Source organism: Leucoraja erinacea, chromosome 28, assembly GCF_028641065.1.
Source record: "Leucoraja erinacea ecotype New England chromosome 28, Leri_hhj_1, whole genome shotgun sequence".
NCBI lineage: Eukaryota > Metazoa > Chordata > Chondrichthyes > Rajiformes > Rajidae > Leucoraja > Leucoraja erinaceus.
The window spans coordinates 23296426-23317235 of NC_073404.1; the positions used below are offsets into that span (position 1 = coordinate 23296426).

General features: G+C 43.6%; 1 protein-coding gene across 1 annotated transcript in view; it reads right to left on the reverse strand.

Annotated features, from left to right (window-relative positions):
* galnt17 (polypeptide N-acetylgalactosaminyltransferase 17) overlaps positions 1-20810 on the reverse strand; it is a 289144-nt gene that overhangs the window by 82967 nt on the left and 185367 nt on the right. Inside the window, exon 6 of the mRNA XM_055658049.1 lies at positions 4698-4815. Coding sequence (XP_055514024.1) covers positions 4698-4815 — 118 coding nt within the window. The remainder of the gene's footprint in view (positions 1-4697; positions 4816-20810) is intronic.

Here is a 20810-nt window from a genome sequence, read left to right on the forward strand (position 1 = left end):
AAAATCTTGTTTCATCACAAGGAAATAAAATGCTGACCCTCTACATTTTTGGTTTGTTCACCTCCAGATTACACATGCTAACATGAGCGAAAATAACCGAAGGTCCCTTTAATGATCATAAAACCCTGCCTCAATGAAGATTCAATTGTTGGATCAGCCCAACTGCTGTACTCACTCTATACTCATGACTGCGTAGCCGGTCATAGTGCGAACTCCATTATTAAGTTCGCCGACAACACCACTGTTGTGGGACGTATCACTGATGGAGATGAGTCAGAGTATAGAAGTGAGATCGACCGTTTGACCAAATGGTGCCAGCACAATAACCTGGCTCTCAACACCAGCAAAACCAAGGAACTGATTGTGAACTTTTGAAGGGGTAGGATGGGGACCCATAGTCCCGTTTATATCAACGGGTCGATGGTGAAGAGGATCAAGAGGTTCAAATTCCTGGGCGTGCACATCTCTGAACATCTCTCCTGGTGCGAGAACATGGATGCAATTATACAGAAAGCACATCAGCGCCTCTACTTCCTGAGAAGATTACGGAGAGTTGGTATGTCAAGGTGGACTTTCTCTAACTTCTACAGGTGCACAGTAGAGAGCATGCTGACCGGTTGCATCGTAGCTTGGTTCGGCAACTTGAGCGCCCATGAGCAGAAAAGACTACAAAAAGTTGTAAACACTGCCCAATCCATCATCGGCTCAAACCTCCCTACCATCGAGGGGATCTACCGCAGTCGCTGCCTCAAAAAGGCTGGCAGTATCATCAAGGACCCACACCATCCTGGCCACACACTCATCTACCCGCTGCCCTCAGGTAGAAGGTACAGAAGTTTGAAATCTGCAACATCCAGGTTAAGGAATAGCTGCTTCCCCACAGCCATCGGGCTATTAAACTCAACTCATACAAAACTCTGAACATTAATAGCCCATTGTCCTGTTTATTTATTTATGTGTGTATATATATTTTCAATGGTATATGGACACACTGATCTGTATTTATGCCTACTATATTCTGTTGTGCTGAAGCAAAGCAAGAATTTCATTGTCCTATCTGGGACACATGACAATAAATTCTCTTGAATCTTGGTGGATCAATAGTAACATGAAATTTCCAAGCCTTTGACGGGTGGTCAAGACAACCATGTGCCAATGATTGTTCAATAGCAATTTTATTGTCACACATGTGAAGTGTTAACACAGCAAAACTCTATTCCATACAAACAGTCCAGTAGAGTGTTGCCATTCACCTGATCCTCGATTAGCAAGTATACATAAATAGTCTGTGGTTACACAAAAAAGCTGGAGAAACTCAGCGGGTGCAGCAGCATCTATGGAGCGAAGGTCTGAAGAAGGGTTTCGGCCCAAAACGTTGCCTATTTCCTTCGCTCCATAGATGCTGCTGCACCCGCTGAGTTTCTCCAGCTTTTTTGTGTAACCTTCGATTGTCCAGCATCTGCAGTTCCCTCTTAAACACTACATAAATAGTCTACTGAGCCAAAAATAGATACACAATGCTGGCATAACAGGCAGCTTCTCTGGAGAGAAAGAATGGGTGATGTTTCGGGTCGAGACCCTTCTTCGGTCGGTGGGAGCGCTGCAAACCGGCAGCCCCGCCAGCAGTGTGTGTGTTTTTTCCACTTTTTTTTGTTTTGTTAGTATGTCTTAATGTATGTTTTTAATGTTTCTCGGTGTGTCTTATGTGGGGGGTGGTGTGGGGCAGTAAGGGGGAAACCGTTTTGGTCACCTCCTCCACGGAGAGGCAACTTTTTCCATGTCGCCTCCCCCGTGGCCTAACATAGAGGATCGATGCGGCCTTTCCCGGAGACGCGCCCGGGGCTTCGGCTGCGGGCGCGGGCGCAGTGCGGACTCTCGTCGGGGGTCACCGGAGGAGAGCGCTCCGTTTGCTGGCACGCGGCAGCCTGAAGCCGCGGTCTGCGAAGCTCCAGCTGGCACAGCATCTACAGTCTGGGATCCCTCGTTGGGGACCCCGGAGGAAAAGAGCTCAGTTGAAGTTGTGATTTAAGTGCCCAAAGGATCAAACCTCAGTGCCGTCCAGCCAGGATGGTGCAGCAGTAGAGTTGCTGTCTTACAGCACCAGAGACGCAGGTTCGATCCTGACTACAGGTACTATCTGTACGGAGTTTGTACACTCTCCTTGAGACTGCATTGATTTTGTGTGCTTCCTCCCATGTGTCAAAGACGTACAGGTTTGTAGGTTAATTGTCTCCAGGAAAATTGTAATTTGTCCCTTGTGTGCGTAGGATAATGTTAATGTGTGGGTGATCACTGATCAGTGCGGACTCAATGGGCCGAAGGGCCTGTTTCCACACCCAATCTCCAAAGCCTAAAGTCTAATTTCATTCCATGCATGGGCTTATTTCATCCCACAGTTCTCAATAATGGATCTATATATCTATCTATCTATCTATCTATCTATCTATCTATCTATCTATCTATCAATCCACAGCTCTGCGGGTGATGCCATCCGAGGTCTATTTAAATGTGATGAGTCATCTGCCTCCACTTTCTTCAGGCAGTGAGACCACATCGGCACTGCTCTATGGGTGAAAAGCTTTCCCACAATACGACTCTAATCCTTTTAGCTATTGCCTTTGATATATGTTCTCTTATTAATAGAATTTATTTTTCATCTTTACCTTGACTAGAAGTCTTGGAGTTTTATACACTTTGATTAAAACGGCCCTCGGGTTTCTTAGCTCCAAAAGGTACAAGGAAAATACTTCAATTAGCCGACCGCTTAAAAAAAAGCATTGCAGTGCCATCGACGATAATAGGATTTATCTGTTGCTGTATCTGAAGGAAATTTCTCAGTGCCATCAGTTTCAGCATGCACACTGCCAACTTCCTATTGTTGTAACCATATTTCAGATTGATTATGTAATCCATTTAGGAATAAAGTTGGTTAGTATTCTGTTCAGTGTCAACCAAAGTATTGCACCATGAAAATCTATGGTGCTATCATACTGGTAGTGATGCGTTACAAGAGAAATATTTTTTTTCCCATTCCAATTTAAACATTCCCTCGAAGTAGCTCGACAAATACATTGCAGAAGGCCAACAAATTATTTTTATATGAAGCCTACTGTATAACTGAAAGTGCTGTAACTATATCACACGGAATGATAACAGAAACCCATAAACATATTCAGGTCATCTATATTTTGTGATCTACCGTCTTGCTGCTTATTTGTGCATCATCAATGGCCTACATCTTACAGTGAAGAACAAGTGGGAAAATTCATATTGAAAGGTAAAATTTTAAAATTGAGTTGAACAAAGAGGCGTTGGTGTGCAGCTGAGCAGGCCATTAGAGTATGTTATTTATTATTTCACAGTATGTAGACATAAAAGTCACATTTATTAAGTAGACCCACGATGGCCTGCATGCAAAGTGTCAACAGGCTCTGATGTCACCTTGTTTCCTTTGAGGTTCCTGTTTTCTCTTTTGCACGACCAGATGTACGCATGTACGGTATGATTTGTCTGGACAACAATGTTTTCCACTGTACGTTAGCACACGTGATAACAACAAATCAATACCAGAACCAACACCATGGTTGCCCAAAATGGAGGCGAGAGGAGCAATGGGCCTTTGTGGCCCGCTGCAGCTGGGACTGTAACGTGGTGCCTCTTGCAATCAGACTCAGTGTGCTGTTCTGTATATTCTTTACTGGCCGGGGTGTTTGTGCTCATGTATGGTCATGGTCTTGCTGAGCTGTATGCAAAAAATGTATTTCACTGTACTCGGTGAGTGTGTCATTGACAAAAAAACATCGAACCAAGTATTACTACCTCATAATAGGCCTGGGAAACTTGGCATTGAATGGCTGCAGCCCGTCCAATGAACCTATTCCCACAGTACTGTCAAAAATAGGTGATAGAAGAATGAAAAAATATCCAAACAAAATCATTGATTATGGACTTAGGGGGGAGCCTGAGAATGCTGGAGCTGAAAGATTTTGCTGAACTTGTACATACACATCGAAACACAAGGCTATTTACGTTGGACATTTGATTATGAGAATGATATGAAAACAATAGAAATTTACCCACTGTAGAATCACAAAGGATGAGTTATATCATTAAGAAGCAACTGACCAAAGTTTTGGTGGATTAATATAATGGTTTGATAACTCTTCAGGATTATTACGGATTGAGATGTAGTAAATATTGATACCACGTTTCCATTGGTTGCTGGACGGTAATGAAAAGGCACAATTACTCATAATTATTATAACACACTAGTTATAAAAAAACATTATTTGGCACCGAATGGCTGAAATGGTGAAATCCAAGTGTAAAATCAGTTGTAAATTATTCCAAATGCAGATCAAAACTTGATAGAAAAGAATATAGGAAATTAGCACAGGCGGTTGACTACAGTGAGGAAATGTGCCAGCATAGATCTGATGGACCAAATGGCCTGCTTCTGCAGTGTAGCATTCTGTTCTTCGAGCATGAAGTTAATGGGCTGTAGGAACCTAATGAATTTCAACAGCAAGATACTGTCTCAAAACTGAAGAAGGATATGGGGCCAAGCCACACTTACCATTGGATAGCAAGCCTTTTTAGTAATACAAGCACAGTCAAATTACAGTCTGCAACAGTAAAAAATGAACAGCCTTCTTAACGGAACACCTCAGCGGATTTTAAAGAAGTGTGTGACTGACCTTTATCCCCAGTTCGATGTTCTCCCCGCCATAAACATCCATTCCATTGTCCAGCAGGCCGATCTCACCAAAAAACAACCTGTTCACCACAAACGAGCAGCCAATCATGGCAGGAGTCCTGGAAAAGAGTATGAGATTCATCATTCATCATTGGAGAAAAGGCAGAAGTGAAAGACTGGAAATGACAGCCTGACTTTTATAAAGGGTCAGAGGGTGTCTGTCTCCCCCCCCATTATCCTCCAGAGAGACTCGGATCAAACCTCCCTACCCTTTTCCCCCTATCATCTGCTGGGTCCCGCCATCCATTCCAGAGCCAATCTGGGTCTCGATCAGAAAGGTCACCTATTCCTTTTTGTCCAGAAATGCTGCCTGTCCTGCTGAGCTACTCCAGCATTTTGTGTCTATCTTTGGTGTAAACCAGCATCTGCAGTTCCTTCCCACACAATTGGAAACCACATTTTCTCTGAAACACTGGAGTTTGCAAGGAGACAAGATTATGTGTACAAAATTATGAGAGACATAGATAGGGTAAACAGTCAGAATCTTTCAGCCCAGGATGGGATATCAAATAGTAGCTTTAAGGAGAGAGGGGAAAATTTTAAAGGAGATGAAAGGGGCAAGTTTATTTTACACAGAGAGTGGTGAATGGCTGGCATGCGTTGTGGGGTGGTGGTGGAGGCAAATATAATAGTAGCATTTAAAAAAATCTTCTGGATAGGCACCTGGATGAGCAGGAAGTGGAGGGATATGTATTATTGGCAGGCAGATAAAAGTTTGTCTTGACCTCATGCTACCAACTTTGCCCCCTCACCATACGGCACGGTGGCGCAGCGGTAGAGTTGCTGCCTTACAGCGCCAGAGACCCGGGTTCGATCCTGACTACGAGTGCCGGCAGTACGGAGTTTGTACGTTCTCCCCGTGGGTTTTCTCCGGGATCTCCGGTTTCCTCCCACACTCCAAAGATGTACAGGTTTGCAGTTAATTGGCTTGGTGCAATTGTAAGCTCTCCCTGGTGGATGTAGATGTGTGGGGATCGTTGGTCGGCATGGACCCAGTGGGCCGAAGGGCCTGTTTCTGCACTGTACCTCCAAACTAAACTATACGTTAAAGCTGTGCCCTCTAGTATTTCATATTCCATCCTGGGACGAAGGTTCTGACATTGTGGTCTGAAGGGCTTGTTCCTTATACTGTTGTACTGTTCTATGTCCTGATCTAAAGTCTGCGACCATGCTGACTACCGAATTCTAACAAAGAGCAGCATGTGGAGAAACCTAGGTTTAGAAGATCCTGATGTGAAACAGCACCTTCCCATTTTCTCATCCAGTAAATGCACAGGACTGGATCCAAGGGATCGGTTGCAATCCATTATGCAGCCTTTGGACCTTCAATGACAGTATAGTATATAGAGGAATAACACATATTCTGAGCAAAGATCGACACAAAGTGCTGGAGCAACTCAGCGGGTCAGGCAGCATCTCTGGAGAGAAGGATGGAGATGCTGCTTGACCCACTGATCTGGCGATGTTACTTGACCCGCTGAATTACTCCAGCACTTTGTGTCTATCTTTGGTACAAACCAGCATCTGCAGTTCTTTGTTTCTGCATATTCTGAGTAGTCCACCTGCTCTGTCCTCTCTGGCATCTTGGCAAAAATGAAGCACTTTTGACAATTTGTTTCAACTGGATTTGTAATATCAGATCCCCAAACTATCCCCAAAGGTTTCAAGTTAATGACAGCCGGTTATTAGTCCACGATATAGAGATCATACTTAAGGATTGTATATTAAAAGCACTAATTGGATGAAAATCAAGAATTCAACTGCCTAGTATTTCCATATTACTTTAATTACCATTGAAAAAGCAATAAATGTCACCCTGATGGAGGTTATAGAGAACCCATAAACTTTGCAATCTTCATTTGTCGAGAGTCAAGAATGTTTTATAGTCATAGGTACTGAAACGGAACGATTACATTCTTACTTTCAGCAGCACAACAGGTTTGTAGACGAGGGTTGCCAACTTTCTCATTCCCAAATAAGGGACAAAAGGTCAAAATAAGGGACAAATTCCCGACGGTCAAATTCATTGACCGATTCGGCCGTGGCTTGGTGACTGACGAGTTGGCCTGGGTGCCGGACTTTGTGCGTGACGTCGCGCTCTAAGTCCGGTGCCCTGGCCAAAACTCCTCAGCTGGCCCGCTGGCTGGGCTTTGTGTTCTCCTGCGCGCAAAGCCCAACACCCCATCCAACTCATGAACCGATGATCAGCCATGAGAAAGATGGGTGGTGGTGTTGGCGGTAAGCGAATGCCCGATGGGTCGGACAGCTGGCTGTCTCAGCGGGTGCAGCAGCATCTATGGAGCGAAGGAAATAGGCAACGTTTCGGGCCGAAACCCTTCTTCAGACCTGTCAACCCTACACCTGTAAAAGTTCAAGACACACAGCAAATCTCCTCAATCAAGTAGAAACGTTGATGGGCTTTCTTTATGATTGCATCAACGCGCTGGGTCCAGGACAGATCTTCAGAGTTACGCCAACCCGGGAATTTTAAGTTGTTGACTCTCTCCTCCACCAACCATCGATGAGGTCAGGTTCATGGATCCTTGGCCTTCCTCTTGTAAAGTCAACTTGCAGCACTTTGGTTCGACTGACGTTGTTGCAGGTTGTTGTTCTCGAACCATTCGATCGGACGATCGATCTCCTTCTTATACTCTGCCTCATTGTTATCATTAACCAGTCCAACAACGGCGGCACTGTCTTCGAATTTGAAGATGTAGATGGGGCTGCGCCCAGCTACACAGTCATGGGTCTTGAGGAGAGCAGGGGGCTGAGCACAGCCTAGAGGTGCCCCTTTGCTGATGGATAGATGATGTTTCAGGTTGGGACCCCGTCTTCAGTCGGGAGAGGTCTGATGAAGAAGTAAAGAAATCTAAAGACGAGTCTGAAAAAGGGTCCCGACTTGAAACATCACCTATCCAAACTTCTTAGAGATTCGAGAGTGTGTTAAGGGATGGATGCAAGTTCAGAACAACTAGAAGTTTCTCCCAACAGTCCAGGGAAGGGAAGAGAGCCACAAAAAAAGTGTTTGGCTAATGCTTTCCCTCTTGGTGAAAAATAAGTTTCTAAATTAATTGCACCTGATGAAAATGAATGTGCAGGAGAAAAACAAGAGAGCTGTGCCGGCAACAAAACGTTTTTTTTTCTGTAGCAGAAGCGTCCACGTCACGGAGCTGGAAACTGGAAGTATCCCGAGTTAATTCTGCGACCACCGTCATCTACTGCGACAAGTGACGGCTTCCACTGATTGTCGCCGGAAGCTTGCGTCCTTTTCAGGACGGATGATGACAGCGAGGCCAACATTTGTAGCAAGATGGACCCAAAAATAAGTATGGTATAATTTGGGATCTATGATTTGGGATATAGGCCAAATGTAGATGAATGGAACTAGCTCAGATGGGGCATCTTGGTCGGGATGAAAAATTTGGGCTGACGGGCCTGTTTCTGTGCTGTATGACTATTAGACTATATATGGTATGGATGCTTTGTTTGTGCATGGAGTATGGCATGATTTGCCTGGACAGCACCCCAAATTAATTGTCACTGTATTATGGTAGATGTGACAATAATAAATTAAACCAAACCAAATGAACTTTAAACCCATTCAGGAAGTAACGGATACATCGAACCAGTCTGTTTTACAACACTCAAATTCCACCAGAGTACATGTGTTTTCATTCAGGTCCATCAGGTCGTCAGCCGGAATGGCAATTAAATTATTCATTGTTAATATAAAAGATTTGTGGAAAAAGCCCCATACTGGGTGAGAAGATTTATCAGTTAAAGCTTAAGCTGTCGAAAGCCAGGGAAAGTACATACATTTCTGTGCCAGAAGCTGACACAACTATCTGCCACTTTTCGATTTCAAGTGGAAGAAAATGAGTTGTTGAAAATCCCAAAGGTTACATTCTTAAAAGGTGATGCTTAGCAAATTACTTGGAGAGTACCCATGAACAGGAAATTACTTCTCCTTAGGATGTTACACTAAATGCAGAGGGAGAGAGAGAGAGCAGCTATTTTCTCCGCCTCTGTGTAGTAATGGTGAAGATTTATTGCCACGTCATTAATGTGCTAAAAAACAGTGGGATCTCACACTCAGTCTACAGAGGAACCTATAACAGACTGGCAAAGATGAGATATGACATGGGTGATTATGCTTTTGGGTATTGTGCCCTGGTTTTATGCATCCCCTCTCAGTGCTTCATACTCCTTCTAATGCTGAATGCACTTACTACAATGACCACAGTTAAAGACCACATCGAAGACTAGCCTCACTCCACTTTAATGCAACTGCACAGAGGAACAAGGAAAGCGAGGAGTCATGGGACACTTACTGAGATTCCTCATGCGGTGAGTTCTCTACCTCAAGTACATGACAATTAGGAGCTGCCTAATGTGCCTTTGTCCGGTGCTGTGATTAATGGGGAAGCTTCTGCCTGCAGGATCATTCTGCCTCCAGGAACATTGATTTAACCTAAAGATTAATAAGAGTGAAAGACAGAATCGTGAAACAGGAAACAAGGGGAATAGATAGGGTGAAGATAGACACGGAAAGCTGGAGTAACTCAGCGGGACAGGCAGCATCTCAGGAGAGGAGGAATGGGTGATGTTTCGGGCCGAGACCCTTCCTCAGATAAAGTAAATACACAGAGATGTTTACCCAAGTAGGAGAATCAAAATAGCACAAGACATACGTTTCAGGTGAGAGGGACAAGATTTAATAGGGACCTGAGGGGCAATGGTTTCACTCAGAAGGTGGTGGGTTTAAGGAACGTGCTGCCAGAGGAGGTGGTTGGGGCACAACATTTAAAAAACACTTAGACAGGCATATGGATAGGAAATGTTTAGAGGGATACGGGCCAAATACAGGCAAATGGAAATAGCTTAGCCGGGGCAACTTGGTCAGCATGAACGAGATGGGCTGAAGGGCCTGTATCTGTACTGTATGGCTCTATGATTCCATGACATTCTAATGTAAAATTCCTCCTTGTATTTGTTTTTCTTACGTGTGTAGAAAAACCCATTAGGAAACGGAACAATTTGATTTGATAATCTTCCATTTACCAAAATCTTATAAAATCTCAGAGCTGCTTTGAACTCTCATTATCTAACCAAAAAACCTAACAAAATGAGGGCATATTTTCTCAAGCAACAATGTGATAATTTACTGCTTTAAAAATTGGACATTGGATGAACATTTTACTTTGTTTAATGTCATGGTCATTTTAACATCCACTAGAGGAAATGTGTAGGGAGGAATTGCAGATGATGGTTCAAACCGAAGATAGACACAAAAAAGCTGGAGTAACTCAGCAGGACAGGCAGCATCTCTGGAGAGAAGGAATGGGTGACATTTCGAGTCGAGACCATTCTTCAGTCTGCAGAGAAGGAACGGGTGACGTTTCGGGTCGAAACCCTTCCTCGGTCTGGAGAGAAGAAATAGGTGCCTGTCCCGCTGAGTGACTCCAGCATTTTATGTCTACCACTAGAGGAAAACAGGCCCTTCGCTTTGCAGAACCTTCAAAGAACAGACTTCCTCAGCCCTTTGCTGTGTGTCGGTTTGACCTCTAAATCCAACAGTTGTATGGGTCTTAAAAAGAGAAGCCCTGGAGATTAAGCTGACAAGAGTTCGGCTGTCTGGGGAAATAAAACTGAAGGAATTTGTTAAAAAGGGTGAATATTTCTGAGGAGAGTTGACCTCAACAAACTGCGGCAGGTATGTTGTGAGGTTTTCTCACAGATAAAGCTTAAGATGACTGTTGCTGACTGCTCGTGTGATGACAGTGGCCCCGACTCAATATCCACACAAAAAAAACAGATGACAAGAACTCTTATTTTTATTCTGCTTGGTCCACATGATGAGACTCTAACCTTCAGGCAATCTAACCAAGCTTATGTAAAGATGTTTTAAGACTGAATAGCTAAGCCCCAAATCTGTGATCATCCTTTCTAACAACTTGCAGTGCTTCTTAACCAACTATCATTAATAACTCACACAATAACCTGCTTCTACTCTTGAATAGATTAAGCTCAGCCCTCGTTAAAATGTAAATGACTATTCTTTATTACTGTTTAATTTTAAAGAAGAATGATTTGGAGTATATGTACTGGGAAAAGCCAGGTAATCTGCCCCCCTGATTTTGATGAAATCCACCTTCATACAGACTCTACGGATTGTTAGATGTGACCTTAGCCTGACCTTCCCGAGGACTGCAATATTGAAATTCCTGCACCGCATGTAATCTCTCTCTAACTCATGAATTACAAAATATTCTAAGTGATAAGTCACAAGGGACCGCTCTTTCAAAGAATAAAACCAAGGCAACTAAAAGATAACAAACCCAAGGCTAGAATGTTGTTAGAAATAATGTTAAATAAAATATTTCATCGAACAAGCTGGAATCGTAAGCCAATGATTTTTTTTACACGTTTTATCATTTCTCAGCCAGACACAGACAGAGAGTGGAATGGGAGTTAGTTGAAAGCTTGTCTTCAAAGAGTGTGTACCTCAGATATTAATGAACACCAACAATAACTCAAACGAGATGAGTAGATTAGGAGCGACTTTATTATCAGAAAAATAAAGCCATCAGGTCATGGATTTCCCCGTGAATTGTCAGTTCTAATTTCAATCTGGTGCATTTCTTTACCTTGTGAAATAAAACATTTAAATTTTAAAGCATGCTGAGGGTCAGCAGATCTGTGCCACCAACCTGGGGGAGGTGGGGGCTCAGGCTTCTTATATGGACATGCTTGTTTAGATAGTGGGCCACCAGTTGCAACACTGGAACAGTGATTAGATATAACCTTTACAGGCAGAGTTACAGGCGAAAAAAATTATGTTTCAGAAGAAAATCAATTATGCAGAAGAATGAATAGTGACTGATAATATATGTGCTTAAAAGACGCATGGTGTGAATTATGTTGTGAGGCTGGATGTACACACCAACCAACGGAAGATAGTGTGAAGAAGATGAAAATGAACACTGTATGCCGGAAAAGATATTTTGGTTTTAGAATATGAGATTTAGTGATATAGGTACCTGTACATAGTTCCTTGAAAGTGATGACACAAGTTGACAGGGTGGTGAAGAAGGCATTTGGCACACATGCCTTCATTGGTATTGAACACAGGAATTGGGATGGCATGTTGAAGATATTAGTGTGACCATGTTTGGAGCATTGTGTGCAGTTCTAGTCACTCTGCCATAGGAAGGATGGCGTTAAGCTGAAATGGGTGTAGAAAAGAAGCACCAGGACCTTAATGACCATACAAAATAGGAGAGGTTGGATACACCAGCATTATTTTCCTATGGATGTAGGAGATTGAGGGGTAACCTAATAGAGATACACAAAATCATGAGAAGCATAGGTAAGGCTCCGTTACATCGATGGCTACCTCCTGCACCCATGCAGAACTCATGAACTTCATAAACTTCACCACCAATTTTCATCCTGTACTCAAATTTACTCGGATCATCTCCGACACCTCCCTCCCCTTTCTTGATCTCAGTCTCCATAACAGGAAATAGAGGAAGAAGGGTCTCGACCCGAAACGTCACCCATTCCTTCCCTCCAGAGATGCTGCCTGTCCCGCTGTGTTACTCCAGCTTTTTGCGTCCATCATCAGGACCTTCTCTGTGTGTCTTTTCAATGTGAAACCTTCCCTTCTGTGAAGTAATTAGATTGATGCAGTTGCTTGTGTTAACCATTTTGGCTCACTAGGAAGCTGAGAACATGCATCCATTTTTCATTCAGCTCTCGATGTGGGATTTTCAGATTTAAAGTATCTGCACTACTTTAGACAACTACACGTCTTCGATTTTTTGCGGCATTAGATGTTTTGCCAGCATGAAATAGCTTTTCCTGCCTTTTGTAGTGCGTTGTTTTGTGCAGGCACCATTCTCATCACGACAATCAATTTCCCTGCAGTATAAACTCTGAGGAATATTTCCACACGTTCTACGGATAGACCGAAAGACTCAAGCACCTGATCATACGCCCAAGGCTGCCACTGGAACCAATTTAAGTCTGAAGAACTATTTTATCTTCCTGATGCCGAAACCAATAAGACTTCAGATGTCACATCAGATCAGAATGTCGAAAGCTTACTGTCATTGCAGTGCTTGCTTAGTTTTATGGCTTCAAGTCTCTGATTCACTAAGTTAGCCCCAAACCATTTCATAAAACAATTCCTGCACTGTTAAACATATCGGAAGCTCTGTTATCTCACGGCGCACATATGAGTGGCTGTAGGGATGGGCAAGTTTTTTTTTTGACAAAGAGTGGTAGAATGCACTGCCGGAGGTGATGGAAGTGCATACAATAGTGACTTGCAAAGGTTATTTAATTGGTACAAGGATATGCAGGGAATGGAGGGATATGGATCACCTGCAGGCAGAGGAGATTGGTTTAATTTGGCATCACATTCTCCATCAGTAGGGCATATAACAGCATGATTTGTTAACTGAAAGAGTCTATTCAGAAAGTGGAAGACATTGAGCTTTCATTCAACCAAGAATTACATCAGACCAATGGCAACATGACTGAGAACCCAAAAGTTGTTAGAAACATCTGGTAAATTAAATGTTGCCAGAGGGTTGAATCTGTTGTAGTTAAGAGGCATAGATAATGTGGATACAGGTGGGGAGCACAGTGTTGCAGTGGTAGATCGAGTTCGATCCTGACGATAGGTGCTGTCTGTATGGAGTTTGCACGTTCTCCCTGTGACCGCATGGGTTTTCTCCCACGTTCCAAAGGCGTGCAGGTTTGTAGATTAATTGGCTTCTGTAAATTGGCCCTAGTGTGTAAGGTAGAACTAGTGTATGGTTGATTGTTGGTCGGTGCAGATTCAGCGGGCCAAGGAGCTGTTCCCACGCTGCATCTTTAAACTAAACTAAGCTAAACACTGCTGCACATGATTAATAGCTGTGGCGTATACCTTTTGAAGTCAGGGATGAAAATCTTGACACAGAAATACATCATTACATTACAGTCTGCCTTCACAATACATTCCATCCGGTTCCATGTGACCACATCACTGGGGAATGATATTCCAGGCACTTATGTTAATTGAAAATAATTAAATTGTGGTTATGTATAAAATACTGTTATTATGTGGTAAATAGAGGTTTATTATTAGAAGTAAGAATGTTCCCTCTTAAAAATAAAGTGTAATGATGGCACAACAAATGCCGAAAATATGAGAAAATCTCCTAACATTGCCTCTCAGAGGCCTCAGAGAAACAAGAGTCACTACAATCAGGCAATAATTAGGATGCAACAGTCCCGTTAAAGACAATCATAATTAGATTTCAATATGAAGAGGAAAATTCTAGTGAGAAATAATGAGAAATGTAATAAAAGACACACATTGACGATAATTTTCAGCACAGCCTTGATCAAACCATGTAAAGATGTCTGAAGATCCACAACTCTGAGCTGGCACAAAACCATGGTCTGCCAGGTAATAATCTGGGCCACCAACTGCAGCCACCTTAAGGCATTGGAAATAGTCCACCAATGCTGTCTCTGCACAATCTTCCATGTATATTGGAAGGATATGCCAATCCACCATTGTGTCTTCTCCCATTCTAACATTACCAGGACCAAGCCCTTAGTTTGACTCAATCATGAACATTGAGCAGATCAGACGCCAGGCTCCTCAAACAGTCTACTTTGAGCATTATTATGCAAAGGAATTTCCGACAACTGAGCGACGTTCAGAGGGATCTGGGTATTCTAGTGCATGACCTGCAAAACATTTGCACGCAGGTCCAGCAATGCCCAGCAGCATACTTATGGTTTTTAATAATAAAAATAATAAACTTTATTATGGACTTGAGGTCCAGACAAGGGGCAACATTACATTAAAAAAAAATGCATTGTATATTAAATATCATAAAGTACATATAAAATCTTAGTATATCATTTATAAAAGCATCATAAATTATATTTTAAAAAAAACCACAATACACGAGTTAAAAATCCAGATTAAAAGAATGATCAATGTCCTACAACGAGACAACGATACCAGTGTCTCCACATCTGGGATTCGTAGCGTGTAATGCTAACCCTTATGTTTGACATTGTGAAGAGGTTGGAGTTTAGGAAAAGGAAGGTTTCGCTACAGCTGTTCAGGGTGTTAGTGAACCCACATTTGGAGGGGATATGGCGGCATTGAAGGCAGTCCAAAGGATTAATGTGCAGGAAGGAATTGCAGACTGAAGAAGAATCTCAACCCGAAAAACGTCACCTATTCCTTTTCTCCAGAGATGCTGCCCGACCCGCTGAGTTACTCCAGCATTTTGTATTAATCCAAACGATCAATTCCTGGGATGGGAGGGTTGTGCTATCAAAAGAGATTAAATAGCTTGGGCCTACGTTCCTTTGGAGTTTGTCAGAATGAGAGGCGGCCTTATTCAAACATGGAAGGTCCAAAGGGGGAATGACAGAGTATATATTGAGATGTTTCCACTAATGGAATGGTCATTAACAAAGGGGCAAAGCTACAATATAAGGGGCCGGTCATTTCAAACGTAGCTGGAATTCTCTGTCCTCGAGGTATTTAATATGAAGAGAGATAAATATATGATATATCAAGGAGTCTGAAGAAGGGTCCCGACACGAAACGTCACCCGTCCTATTTCTTCAAGGATGCTGCCTATGAGAGGATCTAACCTGCTGGTGAAAGGATGTAGGATGCCCACAACATTCACATCCCTGACATCAGATTTCCACAAGTGTTACAGAACTACAGAAGACTAACAGACCTGGAGAAGGGTCTCGCCTCGAAACTTCACCCATTCCTTTTCTGCATAGATGCTGCCTGACCCGCTGAGTTACTCCAGCATTTTGTGCCCATTTCCAGAAGTGTTATTCTATTCCAACCTCCTTGCGGATGTCCAAGGTTCCCACTGACTCTTGGAAGCCTCCAGCTCATGTGGAAAAGGTGCATTCAGGATGGTACCGAGTGGGATCCTCAAGGTCACGCATTGGAAGCACACAGACCTTGCATCACAAGTTCACGTTATAGGTGTAGAATTAGGCCATTCGACCCATCGAATCTACTCCACCATTCAACCGATCTCTGCCTCCTAATCCCATTTTCCTGCCTATTCCCCATAACCCTCGACAAACCCATTCTAATCAAGCGTTTGTCTATCTCTGCCGTTAAAAGATTTCCACTGACTCCACAGCCCTCTGTGGCAATGAGTTCCAGAGATTAACTACCCTCTGACGAAAAAAGTTCCTCCTCACCTTCTTTCTAAAAGAGCGCCCTTTAATTCCGAGGCTAAGACCTCTGGTCCTAGACTCACCCACCAGTGGAAACATCCTGTCCACATCCACTCTATCTATGTCTTTCATTATTCTTTGCTTCAATGAGATCCCCCCTCAACCTTCTAAACTCCAGCGAGTAGAGAGGCCCAGTGCTGTCAAAAGCTCGTCATATGCTAACCCACTCATTCCTGGAATTATTTTTGTAAACCTCCTCTGGACCCTCTCTAGAGCCAGCACATCCTTCCTCAGATATTGAGCCCAAATTTGCTCACAGTATTCCAGACCAGCGCCTTGTTGAGCCTCAGCATTTCATCTCTGTTTTTGCATTGTTAATCGTTACTGAGCCAAAGCAAAGCAGCGTTGAATTTTGTGCGAAGTTAAACAGCAGAAGGATCACTGATCACCCAGCTACCTGTCCTGTCCTGTCACCACCTGCTGACCAGTCTGCAGTTCCCACTTTGTTCTCTTCGACCACTTCAAAACCCACACACCCAGAATGGGGCCAATCATCCTCGACCCCCAAGAAGAACAGGTCAGGTGACATTTCTGAGAGATACTGTATGATTAAGCCTTGATTTTTTAGTTTTAGAAATACGGCGTGGAAACAGGCCCTCTGCTCACCGAGTCCGCTCCGACCAGTGATCATGCAAGCACTAGTTTTATGCTACACACTCCGCAATTTACAGAAGCCAATTAACCTGCAAACATGCATGTCTTTGGGATGTGGGAGGAAACCGGATCACCCGGAGAAAACCCACACAGCCACCGGGAGAATGTGCAAACTCCATACAGACAGCACCCGCAGTCAGGGTCGAACCCGGGTCTCTGGCGCTGTAAGGCAGCAACTCTACCGCTATGTCACTGCGCCACGGAAATAACTCTACTGCTTTGGAAATACTGAATTAGTCCACCAGCAATGTGCATATACAAACTGTACAGACAGCACTGTGATTTAAGCACGGGTCTCTGGTGCTGTAACGCAGCAACTCTACTGCTGCACCACAGTGTCGCCCTTAATGTTAATATAATAAAAATATTAAAAATGCTGAAAAATCAGACTTCTTATATCAGGGAAAACATTTTCCTTTCTTCGGAGTCGAGCTATTAGATTGAGGCCACGTTTAATGGTGTGGAGCTTTCACAACTGAGCTTCTGTTTGCTTCAGTCCATAATCCTGAGTGCAGGAAGAGAGAAATCCATCCCACATTTTGGTTCCATTCACCTGTCAGAACAGGATGGCTTGATGATATCAGTTGGATTAGTATGAATGAAGGGCAAACCATCTTTCGTGACTTTTGAAGATGGCATTTAAAGCTTCTATGAACGTAGTTAGAGTCCGAATTAAAAAAAAATTCCCAGCACTTTGATTGAAGAAATGTTCTGATGCGCACAGATAGATGTTCCCATCTGCAACTCAAATTAAAATCTTATCCCAAAAAACTATTCTTTCAAGGTTTAAGTTTGGGGTTTAAAGAAACGCATGTCAAAAATAACTTGTATTTATCAAAACCCACTAACATCCTCAATCTCCAGGCAAATATTTATCCCTCAATGAACATTATTAAAAAATGTACTAACTGATCTCTATTGTATTGTGGCAACTGGCTGCTCACAGCAGGTGTAACACTGCATCAGTACTTCACAAGCTGCAATGCAGTTTAGGACACAGAGTGCATTAGAATAGAATAGAATTACCTTTATTGTCATTCAGACCTTATGGTCTGAATGAAATTTCGTGCCTGCAGTCATACATACAATAATAAACACCAATAAACACAAGTTAACATCCACCACAGTGAGTCCTCCAAGCACCTCCTCACTGTTGTGGAGGCAAAAATCTTAGGGCTGCAGTCTCTTCCCTCCTCTTCTCCCTCAGCGCCGAGGCGATACCCCACCGGGCGATGGCACAAACAGTCCCGCGGCTCACCGAACCCCGCAAACGGGCCGGCTCAAACACCGCGGCCCGGGGTGGTCGAAGCTGCCGCCCTCCAGTCCAGCGGACGCAGCCGCTGGCCCGCGGCTGAACCCCGGACTCAGGTCACCGCTACCAGAACGCCGTCCCAGCCACCGGAGCACCGCTCCAGCCCCTAGCCGGGTCGCCCTCACGTGAGTGCTGTTCCTCCCTCGAGCGAGCTGGGCCGCTCCGACGGGAGCGCCGTTCCACCCTCGGGCTGGGCCGCTCCGACGGGAGCGCCACAGCCCCTCACGGAAGAGTCTCAGCCCCGCGCCAGGCCGCCCTCACGGGAGCATCACAGCCCCTCACGGGAGCGCCGTTCCAGCCCCGAGCCGGGCCGCCCTCACGGGAGCGAGCCCAGGGCAAGTCCTGACTGGCTCTGCCTCCGGAGTCTCGAGGTCGCCAGCTCCGCCATTAGGCCTCAGCGCAGACGGAGGCAGAGAAGGGGGATACGACAAGAAATTATTTTTCTCTCCTCTTTTTAGGGGCACAAGATGAGTTTTTTTATTTGTGAAAATAGTGTGATTATTGAAAGCCAGCCGAGACCTTCATTGTAGAGATTGGTTACTGAAAAGGTTGCAATGCTGTGTTAGAAGCTGGTCACCCCGTGTCCAGCTCTTCAATCAGTAATGACATACATGCCAGTCATTTACAAAAACAAAACCCTAGTAATCGCCAGTTATTTTGATTTTGTGTGAAACATGTTTCATAAAGGTCCCCGACCAAGAATATTAACTCAATTTATCTCACCACAGGTGATGTTTAGTTTTTAGTTTTGTTTAGAGATACCGTGTGGAAACAGGCCCTTCGTCCCACCGAGTCCACGCCGACCAGCGATCCTCCTACACTAACCCTAGCCTACACTCTAAGGACAATTTATAATTTTACCGAAGCCAATTAAACTACAAACCTGTACATCTTTGGAGTGTGGAAGGAAACCGGAGCAGCTGGAGAAAACCCACGAGGTCACGGGGAGAACGTACACACTCTGTACAGACAGTGCCCATAGTCAGGATCCAACCCAGGTCTCTGGCGCTGTAAGGCAACAACGCTATCCCTGCGTCACTGTGTTGCCCCTCTGTTCTGACCTGCTGACTTTACAACAGATCCAAAAATAAATAAGCATCTTCCTATGAGGTTCATTTCAGATGGCTTAGCAATTGGTACAGACTGGGACATGTAAGCCTCACACAATTAAATTTTAAAATGTCACGGCCAAGGTTTAAATACTGAAATTGATATTGCATTCATTCCAGATTATTACCAGTTAAAAACAAAATGCCAGCAAAATTCCAGAATAATCCTGCAATATTCTCGTAACCTTTATTCAACTCCTTTTGCGCTCAACATAGCTGATCCAATTCACCACAGAGAAGCGTTTTAAGTGTCAGAAGCTTGACTGTAATTCTTGAAACAAAAGTTGAAATTGACCTTTGATGGCAGTAAGTCATATAGATATGACATGGAATTATGAGGTTAGGTTATTCTTGTCTTTTTATTCATAATAGGAAAACTGTACTGAATATGGATTTCTCATGATCCACAGCTGTTTTACCAATTATCAATAAAATGAAATTATTATCCGTATAAGATAACATATTAACATATCTTGACGTTTGCAATGATGGCTGTTTCATAACTTGTGTTGTTCACTCTGCTAGATAATAACGTTATGCAGAAGTAAAATAATCTGTTTAGACAGACAATGTTATTTTGGTTGTCTTATTCATCCCGCCCACACCTTTCTCAATAGATGAAAACAAAGTTACAATGATACATCGTCCCTGTTTTTCATTTACTATGCTACTACATTGGAGACAATGGATCAATGCAGAGCTCCAGCTTTTACAAGGCTTTGAAATCTGATCTCCAGAAAGGGCCACTAAATTATAAAAAGCTTTGCTTTGAACATCCTTGGCAGCAAGGTCATCTTTAATTTAGGGTTTGAAGAGTTTCTGCATGAGCATTTCCAATGACTGGTGGTATATTTTAAATATTGATTAAATAGAGCACTAGTCTTGGCATCAAACCAAATTACAGTCACATCAATGGATGGATGGATATATTCAATATTACACCCTCCTCATCTCCCACAGCCTCGCCTCAACATTGTTTATGTTTTGCTGATGCTTAAAAGAAACCAGTAATTGGTCATGATGACAATGCATGTCCCTGGTCTGCTGTCTAATGTCTGCAAGTCGCAACCAGCCTTGCCATCTTCAATACCAGATGCTGTATTCCCAAACACTTTGGTGGTGGTGCAGCATTCCTGTAAGTTGCTCCCTTACATCTGCTACAGCGACGGAGGCCCGAGTTCGATCCCGACCACGGGCGCTGTCTGTACGGGGAGAAACTTTGTACTTTCTCCCTGTGACCGCATGGGTTTTCTCCGAGATCTTCGGTTTCCTCCCACACTCCAAAGACGTACAGGTGTTTGGCCAATTGGCTTGGGTGTTATATACTTAGTATAAGTGAAAATTGTCCCTCGTGTGTGTGTAGGCTTGTGTGAGTGTGTGGGGATCGCTGGACAGCACAGACTTGGTGGGCCGAAGGGCCTGTTTCCGCACTGCATCTCTAAACTAAACTTATCTTTCCTTCACAGAGAGTGACCAAAACTGTGCACAATACCACTGAACCAATGTTTTATAAAGCTGCAGCATGACTTCCTCGCTGTTATACTCAATACCTTGGCTGATGTAGGCAAGCCTACATAGTCAAGTGAAGTTTATTGTCATATGCATAAGCACAATGAGGTATAGGTACAATGAAAATCTTGCATGCAGCAGCAATGCAGGCGCATAGACTCAGGACACCACATAAAAA